We start from the raw sequence: 22,717 nt of genomic DNA on the forward strand, positions 1-22,717 counted from the left end.
CTGCAAGCCTGATACAAGAGAGGGTCAGAGACTGCAGATCTGAGTGATCAGAGACCACTGTTCGCTCAGTTCTCAGGTCTGCTCTGCTCAGCCCCTGTAGTGCTCACTGGAACGCAGGGCTGTGGGGGAGCGGCTGGCCCAGTCTCCCAACGGCACACCCGGTTTTTAATCTCTAATACACATAGTTAAGATTGTTAATTTTAAGATTAGCTTTTTTTACAAGGTACAGTAACCAGAAAGTTGCAGCTGCTTAATTTATAAATAGCAGAGAGTTGTACAATACACAGAAAATGAACAAAACAAAAAATGTTCAGCACTCATTCCTGCAAACTAACAAGAATAACCACACTTTAATATGTTTCTAAAATCTGTAGTGTGGTGCTACTCTAACCTATTAAAACACCCAAATTAGGGTAAATACAGTGCCTTGAAAAAGTATTCATACCCCTTGAAATTTGCCACATTTTGTCATGTTACAACCAAAAACGTAATGTATTTTATTGGGATTTTATGTGATAGACCAACACAAAGTGGCACATAATTGTGAAATGGAAGGAAAATTATATTTTCCCGCCAAGGAAAACATTAATCAGAGAAGCAGCCAAGAGGCCCATGGTAGCTCTGCAGGAGCTACCATGGAGAGAGCCACAGCTCAGGTGGGAGAATCTGTCCACAGAACAACTATTAGACGTGCACTCCACAAATCAGCCCTTTACGGAAGAGTGGCAAGAAGAAAGCCATTGTTGAAAGAAAGTCATAAGAAGTCCGTTTGCCGTTTACGAGAAACCATGTGGGGGACACAGCAAACATGTGGAAGAAGGTGCTCTGGTTAGATGAGACCAAAATTTTACTTTTTGGCCTAAAAGCAAAACGCTACGTGTGGCGGAACACTACCATTGCACATCACCCTGAACACACTATCCCCACTGTGAAACATGGTGGTGGCAGCATAATGTTTTGGGGATGCTTTTCTTCAGCAGGGACAGGGAAGCTGGTCAGAGTTGATGGGAAGATGGATGGAGCCTAATACAGGGCAATCTTAATGCCGCGTACACACGATGGGAGCTTCCGACCGTGTGTATGCCCCATCGGACTTTTTCTGTCCGCATTTCCAACAGACTCAGATATAGAACATGTTCTAAATCTTTCCGTCCGAAATGCCGACGGAGTTTAGCCTGTTGGCAAGTCCGCTTGTGTGTACGCGGCATTAGAAGAAAACCTGTTAGAGTCTGCAAAAGACTTGAGACTGGGGAGGAGGTTCACCTTCCAGCAGAACAACGACCCTAAACATACAGCCAGAGCTACAATGGAATGGTTTAGATCAAAGCATATTCATGTGTTAGAATGGCCCAGTCAGTCCAGACCTAACTTCAATTGAGAATCTGTGGCAAGACTTGAAAATTGCTGTTCAAAGATGCTCTCCATACAATCTGACAGAGCTTGAGCTATTTTGCAATGAAGAATGGGCAAAAATGTCACTCTCTAGATGTGCAAAGCTGGTAGAAACATACCCAAATAGACTTGCAGCTGTAACTACAGTGAAAGGTGGTTCTACAAAGTATTGACTGAGGGTGCTGAATACAAATGCATGCCACACTTTTCACATATTTATTTGTAAAAAAAATTGAAAACAGTTTATCATTTTCCACTATATGTTGGTCTATCACTTAAAATCCCAATAAAATACATTTACGTTTTTGGTTGTAACACGATAAAATGTGGAAAATTTCAAGGGGTATGAATACTTTTTCAAGGCATGGTATATAGCTGTGAATAAACTGAAAGCTGACTTATAGTGAATGTAGTTTCATTCTGTTCCATGGTTTTAAAAAATGATGAAAAAGATTATAGTTCCTTCTTTCAGAAATATAAATCTTAATTCTGAAAGTTAATCCTGCTTAGACTACAATGAGAACCACAAAGCTATTGACTGTTACACAAATCAGCAAATAGCAAATTATTGTTGATAGTTCGGGAGCTAAGATTATGGATCTTCACCCATGCAGCCAAACCATGGTGTCTCCGGGTTACTACCTAAATCCCCCAGAGCTAGGATGCAATTTTTTTCTGTAGTTCACCTTCACAGAATGTGACATAATTAAAGCCATTCTGGCCTTTATTTCTATGACTTTCAGTGTATCTGAGTATCTGGGAGTAGAGGCCACATGCAGGAAGTATTTCTCACAGTGAACCACCATCGCCTGGGGGAACTGGTGTGTTTACTGCAGGGAACCAAAGAAATACTCCTAAGTCTAGGCCAGAAAGAGCACATTCTTCAACTGGAGATCATTGGAAACTGAAAAGTCAACACTCTTCATGGTGGAAAAAAATACTTGATGCTGTTCTACCTCCTAGGATAATAAGCTGCAACTGAACTCTCACGTTTGTTTAGAAGAGTGGAGCACAAGTTTACAGCATTTTCAAAATGAAACCTTACTGACCACACCCACTTTTATCCACTCCCACAAACTTACACCCCATTTGTAGCCACAGCTACAAAATCATGCCCTCATTTTTAACCCACAAACAATGTCACAGATTTTGAAACAAGAGAAAGACATTCTAGGTATAAAGACAAACACCTTGGGCACCCAAAGTATAGACATGATGTGGCACATGTGTGTTAAGGCGAATTTTGTGTGGCCAAATTGCAGTAACTGTGGGAGGGGCTTAAAGCGGTATGGTAAAATAAACCGGAATCTACCCTGCTCTGGGTCTAGTCTAAAGTATATGTAAACCCTCACTTCCTCACCTTGTAAAACAACCGATTCAGCTTAAAATAGAAATGAAAGGCAAAACATTTGTGTATACGTAAAAAAAAAAAAAACATAAATATCTTTTTTTTTTTTACCTGCTAGCACAAGTCTAATCATTGGAAGAGAGCAGGCTGAGTTCCCAGTACAGCTACCACGCTGTGCTGGCAAGCCTAGTGTGATCAGTTTTTAATAGGAAAGCAGAGGGACTGACAGAAACACCAGGGACTTACACAAACAAAGTAAAACAACGAACAGGATACTTTTTCATACAAGTATGTGGTACAGCAGAAACATATCAGTTATATGAAATCTTGGGTTTGCATATTCTTAAGCAATGGACAGAGTTCAGGGCTCAGAAGCATGTAAGAGATGCTGTGCATGGCCAAGAAATAAGTAACACAGAGTGCAGAGGTCAGTACCTCAAGAAATTACAGATGTTCAAATAAGGTAATGTACAAAGTGCAGTGGTCAGGAGTAAGTAACACGCTGGGTTGGAGAGGTAAGTAGTGCATAATGTGCAAAGTGTAGAGTTCTGGAGTGTATAACCCACAGAGTACCGGGGTCAAGAGTAAGTAAGGCACAGATTGCAACTGTCTCAAGTAACACACAGAATGCAGGCAGCAGAAGTAACACAGATTGCAGTGATCAAGAGTAAAGTGTGCAAATAGACAGTTTTGAACATCAAAAATGCTTTGTTCCTAACAAAGATCAGTTACGTGGAGGTCACTTCTAATTAGCTTGGGACCCCTAAAATTGATTAAGGTTTCTTAACCCACAGGTTACACACAAGGCCCATACAAGGTGTATCATTATGTACTATAATATAAGAATTCCCTACTGCTCAGTGATATTCAGTTTAATAGGTGAATTAGGCCTGATGTTTGAGAACATAGATGTACAAGCTAAAACGTATAATGAATATCTCCTCACAGTCCTTATACTGCAAGGCCTGCTGGCCCCTGTAATGTGACACTAGGGGACAGACAGGAGCCAGCATCAGCTATGGTCCCCCGGGCCAGCAGACTCAGAGGCAGTACATGTGAGTGTCTTCTCTCCTGTGTTCAATATGTGCCGCAGTAGTCACAGGCACTTACCCTTCTCACTCTTTTATATTCATGATGGCTTTACAAGAGATAGATTCTCTTTAGAATTCTCTCGCACTTCTGCAACGGAAATTGTTGATGTTTGAGACAGATTAATTTACTTGTGGGGAACAGGCACATGAATCTGTGTTGGGGACACTGAGGCCAGATTGTCCATATCGAACACCTCCCAAATGCAGCTCGGGATTACAGAACTCCGTCCCTGCCCACTGCATCCGTCAAACTGGCAAGAGCATGGTCAAGGAGTTTTGTAGTGGAGTGGGTGGTGTCTGATGGAGATCTGAGAGACTAGTTCCCCATCAGGTCCACCTTGCTTTTGATTGAAAGTGCATGGCAGTAGGTGGGCTTGGAGTAGGGTGGGTGAAGCTTGATGAGAAACTCTTGAGAGTTCCCCATAAGGTTAGGCTTCGGTGTGATTCTTCACTGCCTAAATATTTGGGTAATGAGATCAGCCAGTATTCCCAGACCCCTTTGTTTACATTAAGTTTTTGGTTGGGGAATCTCCTGGCTGGCAGCTAAATGTAGACGGGGAGCGGTAATCGGTTGCTAGCAGGCAGCTGATGTCATAGCAACCATGACCCGTGTGAAACCCTGCCACAATTATGACCACTTCCCAGCACAGGAATGCCCCCCTTTAAGCACTGGTGTTTCTCTGTATGCCAGCTCAGTGTTGGCCTTAATTACCACAATTTTCCTAATCTGCACACTGGCGGTAGCCATAGTGACAGATTTTAAAGTGGAACTAAAGACAGAAACACTCACTCTTCCAACAGTCCCTCTGCCGCCGGCATCTTCTTTGTTTTTTGGGCCTCTTTGGTCTCCTCAGGATGACGGCACTCACGTGCAGGAGCTACTCATCCCAGCACACAGGATCGGGCCAGTTGCTGCGCAGCTCGGTTTCCTTTCCAAGGAACAGACAGGTAAGTGTGGTTTATTGCACAGATTTTTAGTTCTGCTTTAAAAGCGGTGATAGTAAGAGCTACCTGAATCTGGCTTGTGTCAAAACTGGCACACAGGCTTGTCTAACCACATCCCGCCTGGCCGATAGCAGAATGACGGCTGCAGCGCGGATCAGTTATCCTGACTGGTCATCATATGACATCCAGCAGGATAAGCCGCTCGTGCATGCCCCCCAGGATCAGACACACCGTATCTCCAATCTGGGTAAAGAACCTATGACGTAGGCTCTTTACCACGTGATCAGCTGTGTCCAATCACAGCTGATCACATGGTAAGCAGGAAGTGCTGTTTATCAGCTTTCCTCCATTCGCGCTGACAATGCGCAGGTAGAGGAGAGACGATCAGCGGCTCTCCTGACGGTGGGGGGGGGTCTGCGCTGATAATCAGTGCCCATCATTGCCGCCCATCAATCAGTGCCACCTATCAGTGCTGCATATTAGTGCCTCCTCATCTGTGCCACCTCATCAATGCCCGTCAGTGAAGGAGAAAACGTACTTATTTTATAACTGAAACAAAGAAAAACTTTTTTTCTTTCAAAATTTTTGGTCTTTTTTTTATTTGTAGCGTAAAAAATAAAAAAGCCAGTGGTGATTAAGTACCACCAAAAGAAAGCTCTATTCGTGGAGAAAGAAAAGATAAAAATGTAATTAGGGTAGAGTGTCGCATGACCGCGCAATTGTCATTCAAAATGCGAAAGTGTTTAAAGCTGAAAATTGGCCTGGGCAGGAAGGGGGTAAAAGTGCCTTGTATTGAAGTGGCTAAATTAGGTAAACTACCATCAGAAAAGTGTCCCCAGAAAGCCCTCTAATATGTGCTATAGACTGAATCTGTTACTTTGATTAGTCCTGACAATGTACAAGTTCACTTTAAATTGATCTACATTTTGATGTTTTCATGCATGTTTAAATTTTCATGACAGTATTTTATAGATAGATTTTTATATTCTCCCTCTAATGGATGCCTACTGTATAAACAGTATTTATAGTCAGTATTCCTTAAGATTAAGTAATGAGTCTACAGGATAAGCCACAAACAGTGTGAGCAGAATGATTGACTTGTACTGAGTAACAGTACCGGGGTATAGCACTATCCAGGAGGAAGCACAGACTGTATATATAAACAGCAAGTACTACTGCCTCATTATTCACAACGTTCTACATACTGTGTGTGTGTGTATGTATGTATATATATATATATATATATATATATATATATATATATATATATATAAAAAATCTCTCACAAAAGTGAGTACACCCCTCACATTTTCTATATATTTTATTATATCTTTTCATGTGACAACACTGAAGAAATTACTCTTTGCTACAATGTAAAGTAGTGAGTGTACAGGTTGTATAACAGTTTCAATTTGCTGTCTCCTCAAAATAACTCAACACACAGCCATTAATGTCTAAACCGCTGCCAATAAAAGTAAGTAAACCCCTAAGTGAAAATATCCAAATTGGGCCCAAAGTGTCAATATTTTGTGTGGCATTTTTATTCTCCAGCGCTGCCTTAACCCTCTTGGGCATGGAGTTCACCAGAGCTTCACAGGTTGCCACTGGAGTCTTCTTCCACTCCTCCATGATGACATCACAGAGCTGGTGGATGTTCGAGACCTTGCACTCCTCCACCTTCCATTTGAGGATGCCCCACAGATGCTCAATAGGGTTTAGGTCTGGAGCTATGCTTGGCCAGTCCATCACTTTTACCCTCAGCTCCTTTAGCAAGGCAGTGATTGTCTTGGAGGTGTGTTTGGGGTCCTGCGGCCCAGTCTCAGAAGGGAGGGGATCATGCTCTGCTTCAGTATGTCACAGTACATATTTGCATTCATAGTTCCCTTATTGAACTGTAGCTCCCCAGTGTCGGCAGCACTCATGCAGCCCCAGACCATGACACTCCCACCACCATGCTTGACTGTAGGTAAGCCACACTTGTCTCTGTACTCCTCACCTGGTTGCCGCCACACACGCTTGACACCAGCTGAACTAAATAAGTTTATGTTGGTCCCATCAGACCACAGGGAATGGTTCCAGTAATCCATGACCTTAGTCTGCTTGTCTAAGAGACCATGTTAAGCAGGTCATCAAGGTTTTACCTGAACAGCAGGCCCAGGGGTTGGCTAACCTTCCAGCGGCCTTATGTTATGTGGTTGACGCCATCAGAGATTCTATCATGCAAACCTCTCGTCTGTCGCTGGGATTAGTGCATATACGTAGAATCCTATGGTTGAAAGGTTGGTCAGCCGAAGCACCATGTAAGAAGCTCCTGGCTGGGTTTCCATTTCGTGGTGAAAGGTTGTTTGGAGAAGACTTGGATAACTATATCAAGAGAATCTCTTGTGGGAAAAGCACTCTCTTACCTGTTAAGAAGAAGAGTAAGCGTCCCTCTTTTAAACGGACTCTTTCCCCAGCGCCGGGGGCTTCAGCCTCCAGGCAGTCTCAACGGCCTCCTCCGTCTGGATCCAGAGACAAGAGTCAATCCCAGGGACAAAAGAAGTCCTGGGGGAAGAAGCCTACTAGGCAAAACACTAATAGGGCGTACACACGGTCGGACTTTGTTCGGACATTCCGACAACAAAATCCTAGGATTTTTTCCGACGGATGTTGGCTCAAACTTGTCTTGCATACACACGGTCACACAAAGTTGTCGGAAAATCCGATCGTTCTAAACGCGGTGACGTAAAACACGTACGTCGGGACTATAAACGGGGCAGTGGCCAATAGCTTTCATCTCTTTATTTATCCTGAGCATGCGTGGCACTTTGTCCGTCAGATTTGTGTACACACGATCGGAATTTCCGACAACGGATTTTGTTGTCGGAAAATTTTATCTCCTGCTCTCCAACTTTGTGTGTCGGAAAATCCGATGGAAAATGTCCGATGGAGCCCACACACGGTCGGAATTTCTGACAACACGCTCCGATCGGACATTTTCCATCGGAAAATCCGACCGTGTGTACAGGCCATAAGATCTCTGTATGAGGGGGCGCCCCTGCTCGCTCGAGTGGGGGGGAAGACTGCGACAGTTTTTAGGGCTCTGGCAGGAGGATTTCCAGGACAGATGGGTAATCTCCATGGTAACCTTAGGGTACAAGCTGGAGTTTCAGGAATTTACTTCTCCTCGTTTCCTAAGGTCAAGTGTCCCCAGAGATCCAGAGAAAAAGCAGTCGCTCCTTCTAGCGTTAGAGCGACTTTTGTTGCAGGAGGTCATTATGGTAGTTCCCGCGAAGGATCAAGGATTGGGTTTCTATTCCAACCTTTTTACGGTCCAAAAACCAAATGGGGATGTCAGACCCATTTTGGATTTAAGGGATCTGAACCGATTCCTAAGGATTCAATCCTTCCGCATGGAATCAATTTGGACAGTAGTCTCCACCCTGCAGGGAGGAGAATTTCTGGCATTGATAGACATCAGAGATGCATATCTGCATGTGTCCATTTTTCCTGCTCATCAGAAGTTTCTGCACTTCGAGATAGGAGGACGTCATTTCCAGTTTGTGGCTCTGCCTTTTGGGATAGCCACTGCACCTCGAATGTTCACAAAGGTCTTGGCTCCTCCTCTGGCCAGATTAAGGGCTCAGGGTATAGCTGTCATAGCATACCTAGACAACCTGCTCCTGATAGACCGGTCGGTAGCCTCCTTAAACGGGAACTTGAGGACCACAGTCAAGTATCTGGAACACCTAGGTTGGATCCTTAACCTAGAAAAATCTTTCCTAAAACCAGCAAGAAGACTGGAATATTTGGGTCTGATCATAGATACAAGCCAGGAGAAGGTATTTCTACCTCAGGCAAAGATCACTGCCTTAAGGGAGCTGATCCTGGCAGTCAGGACCAAGAAGGGTCCCTCTGTCCGCCTTTGTATGAGGCTGCTGGGAAAGATGGTGTCTTCGTTCAAAGCGGTTCCCTATGCTCAGTTCCATTCAAGACTACTGCAGCACAGTATTCTGTCAGCCTGGAACAAGAAGGTTCAGGCATTAGACCTTCCGATGCACCTGTCTCATGCGGTGCGTCAGAGCCTCAATTGGTGGCTCATACCCAAAAATCTGCAGAAGGGATAATCCTTTTTGCCGGTTACCTGGACGGTGGTAACAACAGATACCAGTCTGTCGGGTTGGGGAGCAGTTCTGGAACAGTCTGCGGTTCAGGGGGTATGACCCAAGACCGAGAAGACCTTACCCATCAACATTCTGGAGATCCGTGCGGTATATCTTGCCCTAAAGTCCTGGACTATCAGGCTACAGGGTTGCCCATTCAGGATCCAGTCCGACAATGCCACAGCAGTGGCTTATGTCAATCATCAGGGAGGCACCAGGAGCCGAGCTGCTCAAAAGGAGGTGAACCAGATCTTAGTCTGGGCAGAGAAGCATGTGCCATGCATATCCGCAGTTTTTATTCCGGGGATGGAGAACTGGCAGTGTTCCATCCTGCTTTACAAACGCTAAATTTGACGGTTTGGCTATTGAGACCCACGTTCTGAAGAGTCGTGGGCTTTCAGGCCCTGTGATATCTACCTTGATCAATGCAAGGAAGCCAGCTTCCAGAATGAGTTATCATAGAGTCTGGAAAGCCTATATATCCTGGTGTGAATCCAGGGGTTGGCATCCCAGGAAATATGTGATTGGTAGAATTTTTGATTTTCTACAATTGGGATTAGAGATGAAGCTGTCCTTGAGTACCATCAAGAAAATAATCAAAAAAATTCAAAAAGAAAGCGCCTCTTAAGTATCATTGGTTTATTAAAGTAATAAAAGCATATAAAAGCACTTACATTAAGGCTGACGAGTTGCAGTTTCCATAGAGAACTAAACCCGGTGTTTGTCAAAAACTCCAATAGTGTAGGGCTAGATGAGTGCCGGGCGGATGGCCGCGGACCTCCGCTCGGAAACGCCGGCTGTGTGTGCGGTGAGGTGAGAAAGTCACTTCCGCGTTCCAACAGGTCACATGGGTGATGATGACGTCATCACCCATGTGACCTGTTGGAACGCGGAAGTGACTTTCTCACCTCACCGCACACACAGCCGGCGTTTCCGAGCGGAGGTCCGCGGCCATCCGCCCGGCACTCATCTAGCCCTACACTATTGGAGTTTTTGACAAACACCAGGTTTAGTTCTCTATGGAAGCTGCAACTCGTCAGCCTTAATGTAAGTGCTTTTATATGCTTTTATTACTTTAATAAACCAATGATACTTAAGAGGCGCTTTCTTTTTGGATTTTTTTATGTATACATGGAGAGCTGACTTCACTCTACAGGAAGCTGCCCTTGGTATCCTGGCTGCACAGATCCCCCTGGCTCCCACATCCATCCATCTACATTACGGATGATCTACACATTATAGACTCTTTTCTGGACTATTTTTATGGGCCACTGTTTATTGTCTTTTACCCTCTCTATAGATTATTTGACCTATCATCGTATAGATAGAGAGAGATATATATATTTAGATACTTATTTTAACGTTATTTTACTGTTATATCCACGGACTTGAGCGCTGTTACATCATATATTTTATCTTGAGTACCATCAAGGGCCAGGTCTTGGCCTTATCAGTATTATTTCAACGGGCACTTGCTTCGCATTCTTTGGTCCGAAACCTTATGCAGGGGGTGACACATCTTAATCCTCCGGTTAAGGCGCCCCTAAACCCCTGGGACTTGAACTTGGTTCTGTCTATGTTACAGAAACAGCCTTTTGAACCAATACGTCAGATTCCTTTGGTCTTGCTGACAAGGAAGTTAATTTTTCTGGTAGCCATCTCTTCTGCTAGAAGAGTATCAGAATTAGCAGCTCTTTCCTGTAAAGAGCCTTATTTGATTGTACACAAGGATAGAGTGGTAATGCGCCCTCATCCTAGTTTTTTACCGAAGGTGGTTTCAGATTTTCATCTAAACCAAGACATTGTTCTACCTTCCTTTTTTCCAGTTCCCTGTTCTCCGGAAGAAAGATCACTGCATTCTTTGGATGTAGTAAGAGCAGTTAAGGCCTATCTGGAAGTGACTGCTCAGATTCGCAAAACGGATGTTTTGTTTGTGCTGCCAGACGGTCCCAGTAGAGGACAAGCAGCATCAAAAGCTATCATTTCTAAATGGATTCGACAATTGATCATTCAGGCTTACGGTTTGAAACAGAAGATTCCTCCATTTCAGATCAGGGCACATTCCACAAGGGCTATTGGTGCTTCTTGGGCAGTGCATCACCGGGCCTCTATGGCTCAAATCTGCAAGGCCGCAGCCTGGTCTTCAGTCCATACATTCACCAGATTCTATCAGGTGGATGTGAGAAGGCATGAGGATATCGCCTTTGGGCGTAGTGTGCTGCAGGCAGCAGTACAGGGTCCTCAGGTCTGATTGCACCCTACTTGGTTGTGGTTTCACCCCCCTCAGATAGCATTGCTCTGGGACATCCCATCAGTAATTACTGAGGCTCTGTGTCCCGTGATGTTCGAGAAAGAAAATAGGATTTTTTAAAACAGCTTACCTGTAAAATTATTTTCTTTCGATGGACATCACAGGACACAGAGGTCCCGCCCCTCTTCTAATACACTATATTGCTTGGCTACAAAACTGAGGTATCACTGCAGGGGGGAGGGATTATATAGGGGGTTGAACTTCCTGGTTAGGGTGTGCCAGTGTCCAATCACCAGTGATACCTATATAACCCATCAGTAATTACTGAGGCTCTGTGTCCCGTGATGTCCATTGAAAGAAAAGGATTTTACATGTAAGCTGTTTTAAAAAATCCTATTTTTCAGATTCTCAGAGTTCTTTGCCATGAGGTGCCATGTTGAACTTCCAGTGACCAGTATGAGAGAGAGAGTGATAACACCAAATTTAACACACCTGCTCCCCATTCACCCCTGAGACTTTGTAACACTGAGTCACATGACATTGGGGAGGGAAAATGGCTAATTGGGCCCAATTTGGACATTTTCACTTAGGGGTGTACTCACTTTTGTTGCCAGCGGTTTAGACATTAATGGCTGTGTGTTGAGTTATTTTGTGGGAACAGCAAATTTACACTGTTATACAAGCTGTACACTCACTACTTTACATTGTAGCAAAGTGTCATTTCTTCAGTGTTCAGTCACATGAAAAGTTATAATAAAATATTTACAAAAATGTGAGGGTTGTGCTCACTTTTGTGAGATACTGTGTGTGTGTATATGTGTGTATATGTATATATATATATATATATATAAACAGTAAACAGCAATACTTTTATGAAACAAATATTTATAGCCATTGATAAGACATTTAAATGTACACCCAAAAAAGTAAATATAGATTAATTTTAAGATGGGGATTTTTATTTTAATAATAATGACCCATAAAACTCGCCTTGCTTTGCTAAGCATGAAAAATGTCTTGTACAGTAATACCTTGGATTGCGCATTTCGCAATATGAGCTATTATTTTTTTACTTGTTTTGCGAGCGTTGCCTCGCAAAACGAGCAGGATTCAAGCCTCTGGGTTGTGCAGTACCGCATTTGGCCAGAGGTGCAGGGGCGCCGGTGACACACGGAAACACTCCGTTCCCGAGTGTCTCCGAGTGCATCTGAGCGGTCTCCGAGTGTCTCTGGTGCCCCCCACCTCTGGCCACATGCGGTACTGCATGCAATAGAAGTCACTGTGGAACTAACTAAAGGAGTTTCCATTGACTCCTATGGGGAAACTCGCTTTATTTTACGAGTGCTTTGGATTACAAGCATTCTTCTGGAACTAATTATGCTCGTAATCCAAGGTACCACTGTCTTTCATTACTGAAGTGTACAATAAGAACCCTGTCTTAGACTTAAAGTGGTGTTCCGGCCGAAATTATACTTTTTAAATAAAAATACCCCTATAATACACAAGCTTAATGTATTCTAGTAAAGTTAGTCTGTAAACTAAGGTCTGTTTTGTTAGTTTATAGCAGTAGTTTGTTATTTTATAAACTTACAGCAGGCCGTGGCCATCTTAAGTGTGGGCATCTGAAGCCAGACTGTATTTCTTCCTGGATCTCATCCTTGCAGATCTTGCACATGCTCAGTGCAGCACAAGCAGTGTAATAGGTTTCAGGTCAGGTTTCCATAGCAACGGCAGTGTCAGAGGAAGTTGCCGCCCCTTCTCAGAAGGCATTGCAAACAGGAAATGATGCGATGGTCCACGGCCAGGGCGGAGGAAGTGAAAAATGAATACAGCAGATATACAGTAGGTGCTGAGAAAAAAAAATTAAAAATATGCAATTCGTTTACAGTGCACAGTTTAGTGAGGGATGCTGAAGAGTTGTAAAAGTGGGTGGAACTCCATTCTATGTAAATGCCATTCTATGTAACCTGCAATGTACAGATTTTATGATTTAATATATTCTCTTTTGATTGTGCTAAATAATTCTGAAAACTCTTATTTTAAAATGTGCATCCCACATAGGACCTCCCTGAAAGTATCCAAGTGGGTGGAAGAATTTCGCCACAGACAGTTTGGGATTATGTAGAAAAGATAAAGGCCTCTGGAACTAAGGTACTGATGATGAAAATTATTAACAGAACATCTGACAAGTGATCTCCATTTTTCTTCTTTGCCACCATCTGATTGTTAGTGTAATCTTCACTGGTTACAAAATGTCAGATTTTTATTAAAGTTATTTAGGAGTCTCACATGTAGTTTGAGAAGATTTTGGGAAATAGCAAGGTGTGTACCTCTTCATCTGCTCTCTTCAGTGGTTAATTTATTTCATCTTTAGACCAGCTCATTTAGGGTATTGCCATTCCTGGATTTTGTAATTCTATTAGGCAGACCACTAATTTAACAAGGTACACTATATATTTTAAAATAACGCATTCAGCTCTGTCAGCAGTAAACTTGACGAAGTGACTTTGGATAGCAGTATTTTAATTTTTTTTGATGTGACTAGGTACTGGGTATCTTTTTATTAGTTAGGGCCCTTTCACACTGGGGCGGTTTGCAGGCGCTATTGCGCTAATAATAGCGCCTGCAAACCGACCCGAAAGTGCCGCTGCTTTAATTCCAGTGTGAAAGCCCCGAGGGCTTTCACACTGGAGCGATGCGCTGGCAGGACGGTAAAAAAAGTCCTGCCAGCAGCATCTTCGGAGCGGTGAAGGAGCGGAGTGTATATCGCTCCTTCACCGCTCCTGCCCATTGAAATCAATGGGACGGCGCGGCTATACCGCCGGCAAAGCGCCTCTGCAGAGGCGCTTTGCGGTGGCTTTTAACCATTTCTCGGCCGCTAGCTGGGGGTAAAACCGCCCCGCTAGCGGCCGCATACCGACGGTAAAGCGCCGCTTACAATAGCGGCGCTTTACTGCCGCCCGCCCCAGTGTGAAAGGGCTCTAAGTATCACTCTAAATTAGGAAATGCTAAAAAACTTTTGAGGCGTAGGAGAGTATACAGTTTGCTTTTTCTGTGCTTGTGAATTTTAACATAGGAATAGTCTACAAAATTGCTGCCTGATTAAGCTGCTTCAGCAAAATGCATCAAAGCATTTTGTTCATGTTGTTTTCAAGGATTTTAACAAAATAAAAAGGTTCTTATCCATAGATCAATGTGCAGCTTGAATAATTTTGGAATGGTTTTATACTTTTCAAAAGAATACAGAAAAATCCAGAGGACCCATTCACATCTGGTGTCGGTAACGCAGGTGTTACTGGAACAAACTGTATTACACATTATGTGTGTTGGTGCTATGCAGTATAATTCATTCTGAATGGTATCCTAGTGAACCTTGCTGATCAACTTGCACTGCAGCACATTACGCTGCCAATAGTACATGATGCTACATAGCATATGATGCTACATGCACTTTTTTTTGTGCGTTAGGTGGACCATTCAAATGACTGAGATTCTTTAAGGCAACACATGATAGTGCATTGCAGTGCTCTAAATGGGCCCTAAAGGTCAGAAGACCCAGGTGTTCAAAGATCAGTAAGTAACTGATTAAAGCTGTTGTAAACTCCGTTTGGTAATTTTTACCTACAGGTAAGCCTATAATAAGGCTTACCTGAAAGGAAAATGAATATCTCCTAAACGTGCACTGTATAGAAGATATTCACCCTGCATGCAGCCAGTGACATCACAGGCACATGCGCTCTAAAGGTTCGGCATACCTTGCCAAAACTTCAGAACTTGCCGGAAACCAGGGCTTCCATGCGCATACTCGGGAATTACATAATCGCAGCTCTGGCCAATCACAGCGCAGGAGCTCGCGAACCTGGAAGAAAGACAGGAGGAACATGTCGGCCCTCATAGTAGTGACTTTACAGTGCTGGAGGGCTTCATTCCAAGGTGAGTTTTTCATACTGTGCTAGTATGCAGTGCATACTAGCACATTATGCTATTGATTTACCGTTTTTTTTAACATCTGCGGCTTACAACAGCTTTAACTTATTGAAGCCACTTTCTGTACAACAAGACTCAACTGCTATTGACAGAGTGCTGTTAACAACATTAGGCTGAGCATTTTTTTTTTATATTCTATAGTTCAATACTGAATGCTGATTATAACATTTCAGAAATGGGGGAATTCACTTAATGCTGAGCTGCCTCTACTTGCAAAGCATTATGTTTAAGTGGAATGTATAATATTTAGTTTCCTTCCTTGCTTCCATTATTCTTTTCTTTTCCATCATTTCATTTTTCTTCTTTCCATTACTCTTCTCGTTTTCCTTTTTTAGTCATGTAACTAAAGGCCCTAAGTGCGTTGCTGTGATTGGGTACCATTTATTCTGACTGTCATGCCAACACTTTAAAATATTTCATTGGTTTTGTAAAATAAAACAATATTATGATGTGTTTTGATAAGGACAAGTGGAAATCTACACAAACTAAAGATAACCAAAATTGTTTTTTTTTTTGTTTTGTTTTTTAGGAAACCTGTGTAATTCGCTTTTGTCCAGAGACTGAAGAAGATCAGATTTCTTACACATTACTCTATTCTTACTTTAGTAGCAGAAAGCGTTATGGTGTAGTAGCAAACAATATGAGGCAGGTAAAAGACATGTATCTAATTCCATTAGGAGCCTCTGAAAAAATCCCACATTTTTTTGTACCTTTTGATGGACCCGGTAAGATTTAACATTTAAAAAAATGTTTTCAGTTACTAATAAATACATTCATAAACTTTGTAACTACTTTAGACATATGTAAATCATGATAAATTAGAAGTACTGCTGTCACGTAATTCGAACTGTGAAGGTGGTCCTGTTGTATGTCCCTGATACTTGGACACTTCTAGGTTGTCCGTTTATGAAAGAGATTAGCCATGATAGTGACTGTGTACTGTGCAGCAGTCTGTGTAGCTGCCTTAAGGAGTGGAGACACTGTTCTCTGCTTCCCATCACAGCACAGTGAGAAGTGGCAATGATGGCTGCAAATTGAATTCTCAGCCTTTATTAATCTTCAGTTGAGACAGGGTTACTGGCTCAAAGTATTAAAGTGTTTGTTAACTCAAATATATAAATCACTGGCAGCCCCTCTATTAGAACTATGCATACCACACTATAAGTCTTTTATCAAAACGATCCATGTAAATACCTCTTTAGAACGATCTTCAGGCCGGTCACGTGACTCACAGCCGCTTTACATCTCCGATACATGGCTTCTGCAGGAGGGCCCGAGATCTCCCTCTGACATCAGCCGGGGAGGTCACATGGCCGCTCAGCCCCTCCTGCTGTAGCCCTCTAAACCAGCCGAGAGTCAAGTGACTGGCCTGAAGATCGCTCTAAAAAGATGTTCATATGCCTCTTTTTTATGAAAAGACTAATACAGTGTGCTATGCCTATCTGTAATAGAGGGGCTACCAGTGACCATTTCTACATTTTTTATTTTTAATAATAGCGGGGCAGAGACACAGAACAGGGAGCTGACAGACAGGGAGGAGGGGGAGAGAGGAGAGCAGTTCTGCGGATGATGGAGGGATGTACGCTGACCACGGTGGTCAGGGCTCAGCACCGAGGGGGGATACAGGAAGTTGCAGGATCAGCCAGGATTTTTACCTTCTAGAGAGGGGCAGATTACACAGCACAAGCACTGTGCTGTTTAATCCGCTTTAAGGGATTATTTTTTGGGTTAACAAACACTTTAAGTAATTCTATCTCTTTTGACATACAGTGGAACCTCGGATTACGAGCATAATCCGTTCCAGGAGTATGCTCGTAATCCAATGTACTCGCATATCAAAGCGAGTTTTCGCATTGAAGTCAATGGAAACTAAAATAATTTGTTCAATGGGATGCAATACCGCATGCGGCCAGAGGAGGGGGGCGCCAGAGATCCTCGGAAGCGGCCGAAAGGACCTGAGCGCACTTTGGCCGACCTCGGCAAACCTCGGAAAGACTCCGTTCACAAGCCTTTCCAAGGTTTGCCGAGGTCAGCCGAACTGTCCTCGGGCCTTTCCGTGCATTTCCGAACACAGACGAATGGCGCTGTTCGGCACCGGCACCCCCCACCTCAGGCCAAAAGCAGTACTGCACACCGCTTTTGGCCTGAATCCTGCTCGTTTCGCAAGACAAAACTCGCGAACCAAGTTAGGATTTTTAGAAATACAGTGCTCGTTTTGCGAAACGCTCATTAACCGCGTTACTCGCAAACCGAGGTTACACTGTAAAAAGATATGAATACTTGCCTGTTTTTTCATGAGTGCTAATAAGCCTCCCAGTATAAAAACGTCCTGCTTTATATGGATTACCTTAAAAAATATTGCTTATTGTTTTCATTAGGCATCGCCTCAGTTTAAATTACATTAACTAATTAATGATACAATAACTTGTATTGAACTAACTTAATATAAGACTCAGCATCTCTATTATACAGAACCATTAGTTATTGACGTCTACTCCCTCCTGAACCTCCCATTTGGTCCTGTTTCTAAACAGTTTCTGCAGCCCATAGGAAAAGTGTTTATAATAATTCCAGAAGAGGACTAGGAAAACTGTATTCAGCTCACTTGGCTACTGCAGTACTGAGACTGAACCACAGCAGGTGGTGCACAGCAGCAACTACTCTTCAAGTGCAAATACCACCAGTCCAAAACAAAACATTTAAACCTGATCTAAAGTTTAAGCTTTTATTGAAGTCAGATAAAAAGGACATAGATGCATCTACCAGCAACACCCTTTTTATCTGACGTGTTGCAATAAAAGATTGGCTTCTGTTTAGATACTTGCTTTTTTGGATTTACAGAAGATGTGTGGGCAGTATCCTGCAGTAAAATTTGCTTAAATCCTTAGAAAATATGTAATGGTAAGAGTAGATGTGTGGGGGGATGGTTTTATTATTTTAAAGCTGGTGTTTTTCATTGAAGCCCAATCAGTTTGTGCTAAACAAAATACAATTTCTTAAGTGTTCATTAAAATCTGTAGTGTTTCCTTATCTCTCTCCACAGCTCTAAGTGTTGTTTCTCTCTGGTGCTTCGTTCCTCTGTTATTAGCATGAGTCACTTCTGAGAATTTTCCTGACACATGAGATAAATTTGTGTGGTGGAGGTTGATGAGCACGGGGCTTGTCTATTCCGAACACAGTTCTGCTGTGGGGAGGGGGTGTGTTCTTTTACCCTCCAGTCAACTCTCACGCACTGTAACTGCAGCCTCTCTGTCCCCTCTGTATGACAAATGAGGAAAGATTTGAATACTTTTTTGCCCGTTTAAAGGGGTTCAGGGAAGAGAAGACTGCAGATAAACAAGTAAAACTTATGTAGGAGAATTTGTTTAATTTCTGTGTATCGCCTGAGGTTATTCACTTCATTGGGCATATGTGAGAGTTTACAACCACTTTAACTGACACAGTATAGAAGTAATTCTAAGATTAATGGGTTGAATTTCTCCCTACAGGAGATTGGACACTGGGGAACAAAGCTGTTAACCAGGATAGCCCCTCCCACTCCCATCATGCTTCAGTTTTTTGCTAGTGTCCCAGAACAGTGAATGTCTTCACTTCTCAGAAAGAATTCGGAGAACAGCAAACCTTTTTTTCACTTGATGTTTTTAAATCAAGATTCTTTCATTCAAGTCAACTGATCCTCAGGCATAGCCATGGAGGCCATGCCCAGACCCCAATATGATGATTTAGAGTTGGCCTGTAATGTTACCTTGGGGAGCTCTCCAGACACACAGGGGTTGATTTATTAGGGCTGTTCTCATTGCAAGGAACTTTTCACTTTGCAGGGGAATTATTCCTTGCCTTGGTGAATGATGTGAAGCTTTGCTGACTTCCATCATCCAATCATGTGCAAGCAAAAACACTTTTTTAAATTTATTTTGCCTTTAGGGCGGCACAGTGGTGTAGTGGGTAGCACTCTCACCTAGCAGTAAAAAGGGTCGCTGGTTCGAATCCCAACCATGACACTACCTGCCTGGAGTTTGCATGTTCTCCCTGTGCCTGCGTGGGTTTCCTCCGGGTACTCCGGTTTCCTCCCACACTCCAAAGACATGCTGGTAAGTTAATTGGCTTCTGTCCAAAATTGGCCCTAGTATATGAATGTGAGTTGGGGACCTTGGATTGTGGGTTTCTTGAGGGTAGGGACTGATGTGAGGGTGTACTCACTCAGGTTGAACTGGATGGACTGGTGTCTTTATTCAACCTTAGTAACTATGTAAATCCGCCCCACAGTGTACTGTGTTAGTTTCTGCAGAGCTCTGTACAGGTCCAGGGTTGTGGTACACCCACTGGTGGAATCCTGTCCCCAAAGAGTCCTCTGGGAGTATGCTTACTGGAGGGGCATAAACTTTCTGGTATGGCATGTTTCACTGGGTCCTGCCAGGAGCTCTCCAGTACGTGTACTATGTATCTCTGCTGCAGGGTACCACTGCAATAAGATACAAGGGCTTTGCCCTTATTTATGGAGCATGCAATGTGTTACTCTTAACCCCTGCAGTTTTAATGTTGAAACATCGTGAGCTGCAACACATTAAAGTAGAACTGACAATGGTTTTTTTTTGTTTTTGTTTTTTTGTTTTGGCAAGAGTGGAGAGGGATTAGAACACCTTTCGGTTTTTTATTTCAATTTTACTGTTATTACTGAAAGTGAAAGAAAAACCCAAATTTTGAGTGGTCATAAGAATAGGAATATAGGAACAGGAATATCTTGCAACGGAGAGACACTGACTCTGGGGACCCTGATGACTTCCAGGAAATTCCTTCATTTTCGAGAAGTTTCTTCTTACTTCCTGTTGTGGCTATGTGACAGGAAGTAAAGGTAAATCTCAATAATTTTAAATATATAGAAAAAGAACACCACATAACAAAAATACTTTAGCAATAACATCGTATTAGGTATATACATACAATTATCCAGGTATGTCATTTCACATCAAGCATAATCCAGCATAGGTATTTGCTCCACTGTTAAAGAGGGAGTCCACCTAAAAAAAAAAAATATTAAAAGCCAGCAGCTACAAATACTGCAGCTGCTGACTTTTAATAAATGGACACTTACCTGTCCCAGGGTCCAGTGATGTCGGCATCCGATGCCGATCACTCGCTCGACTCTCGGCAGCTGCCGCCTCCATCCTCGGTGAGGGAAACAGGAAGTGAAGCGGTGCGGCTTCACTTCCCGGTTCCCTACTGCGCATGTGCGAGTCACTGTGCGCGTCGTAACTGGTCCCCGCTATCTCCTGAGACCTGTGTGTTTCCCAGGAGGGACAGGAAGAGGCATGAGTCTATGCCAGGAAGTGGGTGCAAATACCTGTCTTAGACAGGTATCTGCACCCCCCTCTCCCGAAAGGTGCCAAATGTGACACCGGAGGGGGGGGGGGGTTCCGAAAAGCGGAAGTTCAATTTTTGTGTGGAACTCCGCTTTAAATCCAACCAACAAAAATAAATGCTGAGCCAGACCCTGGTGAAAAGAGAGAGGAGAAGGAAAAACTCAATGTAGGTGGGAGGTTATTAAAGGTAGGTTCTTACATCCCCAAAATGTTTTTTTTTTTCCCTCAGCCATCGTATTCATTATTCTGGGTACTGAATTACTATGTGCATTTCTGAACATTGGCTACTATATGATTTCATGGTGCTCATTGTACCTATGCATTTATTTTTGTTGATTGGATTTAACAGTGGAGCGAATGCCTATGCTGGCTTATGCTTGATATGATATACTTGAATATTTGTACCTATTGCATAATTATATGCATTTGTCTACTAGCAATTTAGCATTAGCATTTAGCATTTTTGTTATTTGCTTACAATCTATTTAAATGATTGAACTAGAAGATTAATACGTAATAAGAATATTCCTGCGCTACCCAATTGGAAAAAGAAAAGAAAGCAAGAACTCAAAAAAAATAGTAAAAACGCACATATGCGACTGGACAGCTGCATGCACCGAAGCAAGGGTCAGACATAAGCCCAAAATCAAACTGAGGTATAAGGGGGGAGGTGCTGCGCTAACCAGAAGAAAGCTGTAAATCTCTGTCTGTGGACAATTAATAAAATGACATAAAATCGCATAATAAATCGCATAAATAAGTGTTGACACTAAAAAACATTCAAGTCTTAATAATCAGCATCATGTGTATGTGAAAAAAAGTGCATAAAAAATCCTTTTCAATTGGTATATACTAAATGACAAAAAAAATTGCATGTGAAATCGCATAAATAAGTGTTGACACTAAAAACATATAAATCTAGATAATCATGTGTTGGTGCAAAAAGGGACATAAACACTACTTCATGTGAATAATTCTAAATTAAAATACATAGAATAAATCAGAAATAACCATCAAAAACATATCCTTATAAATGGTGCAAAACGTACAAAGTGCCAGTGCTTAAAGGTGATCTAGATATCGCAAATAAAACACATCAATCCAACGCAATTTGGATAATAAATAATATAAATAAATGTCCCAATAATGGTGATATAAAATATATTGTGCTGGCCTGCGAAACAAATGACCAATGACATGCCAGTAAGTGCAGCAAACTTAAAGTGCCAGTGTAAAAGTCATTGAAGGTGCAAAAACAAGTTCAGGTGTATTCAATAAAACAACAGTGGGGTGTCTGGAATGCAATTCACTCAGTGTCCTCTTCGTGCATAAAACACTAATGTAAGCAGTGGCCCCTTACCTAGCGGTGCTAGGTCAACCGCATGAATTGTAGCTAAAACTCCAGGTCCTGAGCCTCAATTGCATCCCTATATCCACGCTTGCCGGTGTTGGGTTATCCTAATGGCAGCTGATTACAAGTGGCTATGGTCCTATCAGGGGTCCTGGACCAGCGCGGATCCTAGCTCAGCCTCCACATCTCAGGTATGTATGTACAGGAATATGCAGGACAAAGGTACTTGATAGTGAAGTATGTATTAACCAGGTAATGCTTTATTAAAAATCTTTAAGTAGATGTACTCACATAAAAACAATGCAGCAAACTCGTTCTGTGTCTAGCAATGTGAAACAGCCTATTCCGTCCCTACGCGTGTCATCACCAATCACGTGACTTCTTCAGGGGATCAGCGATCTGTTATCTTCCCTGAAGAAGTCACGTGATTGGTGATGACACGCGTAGGGACGGAATAGGTTGTTTCACATTGCTAGACACAGAACGAGTTCGCTGCTCGTAGGAGAGAGGTTTGCTCTGCATTGTTAGGCAATAACCTATTGAGAAGGCGTTTCTTAAGAAGTGGACCATTCCCGTTGTTGATGCAGCCTATATTTGTCCTAAATAAATAATGCCTTGTTGTTAAGAATTTTTCAGTGCTAAAGGATCAATGGATTAAAAACAAAAACCCTTTCCAAAGCCATCTTCTAGCAGTTCCTACACTGTAATCTGTCATTGTCATGTCGATCATCCAGACATTAGGTGTCTGGTCCAAGAATGTGTCTAAAGCTCTTAGATCAATCTTAATTGATCATACAGTTCTCCAGCAAATGTAACACATGCCTGTTGCCCTGCACTGTTGTGTTGATGG

The 22,717-nt window shown here is 42.7% G+C and overlaps 1 protein-coding gene across 3 annotated transcripts in view; it reads left to right on the top strand.

Moving 5' to 3' along the window:
* The window catches only part of PHF3 (PHD finger protein 3), a 220,615-nt gene that overhangs the window by 189,154 nt on the left and 8,744 nt on the right, over positions 1 to 22,717 (top strand). For all 3 annotated transcript variants that reach the window (XM_073626731.1, XM_073626730.1, XM_073626733.1), the window contains 2 exons: positions 13,231 to 13,320; positions 15,686 to 15,881. In XM_073626731.1, coding sequence (XP_073482832.1) covers positions 13,231 to 13,320; positions 15,686 to 15,881 — 286 coding nt within the window. The remainder of the gene's footprint in view (positions 1 to 13,230; positions 13,321 to 15,685; positions 15,882 to 22,717) is intronic.

The sequence above is a fragment of the Aquarana catesbeiana genome, linkage group LG04 (assembly GCF_042186555.1).
Source record: "Aquarana catesbeiana isolate 2022-GZ linkage group LG04, ASM4218655v1, whole genome shotgun sequence".
NCBI lineage: Eukaryota > Metazoa > Chordata > Amphibia > Anura > Ranidae > Aquarana > Aquarana catesbeiana.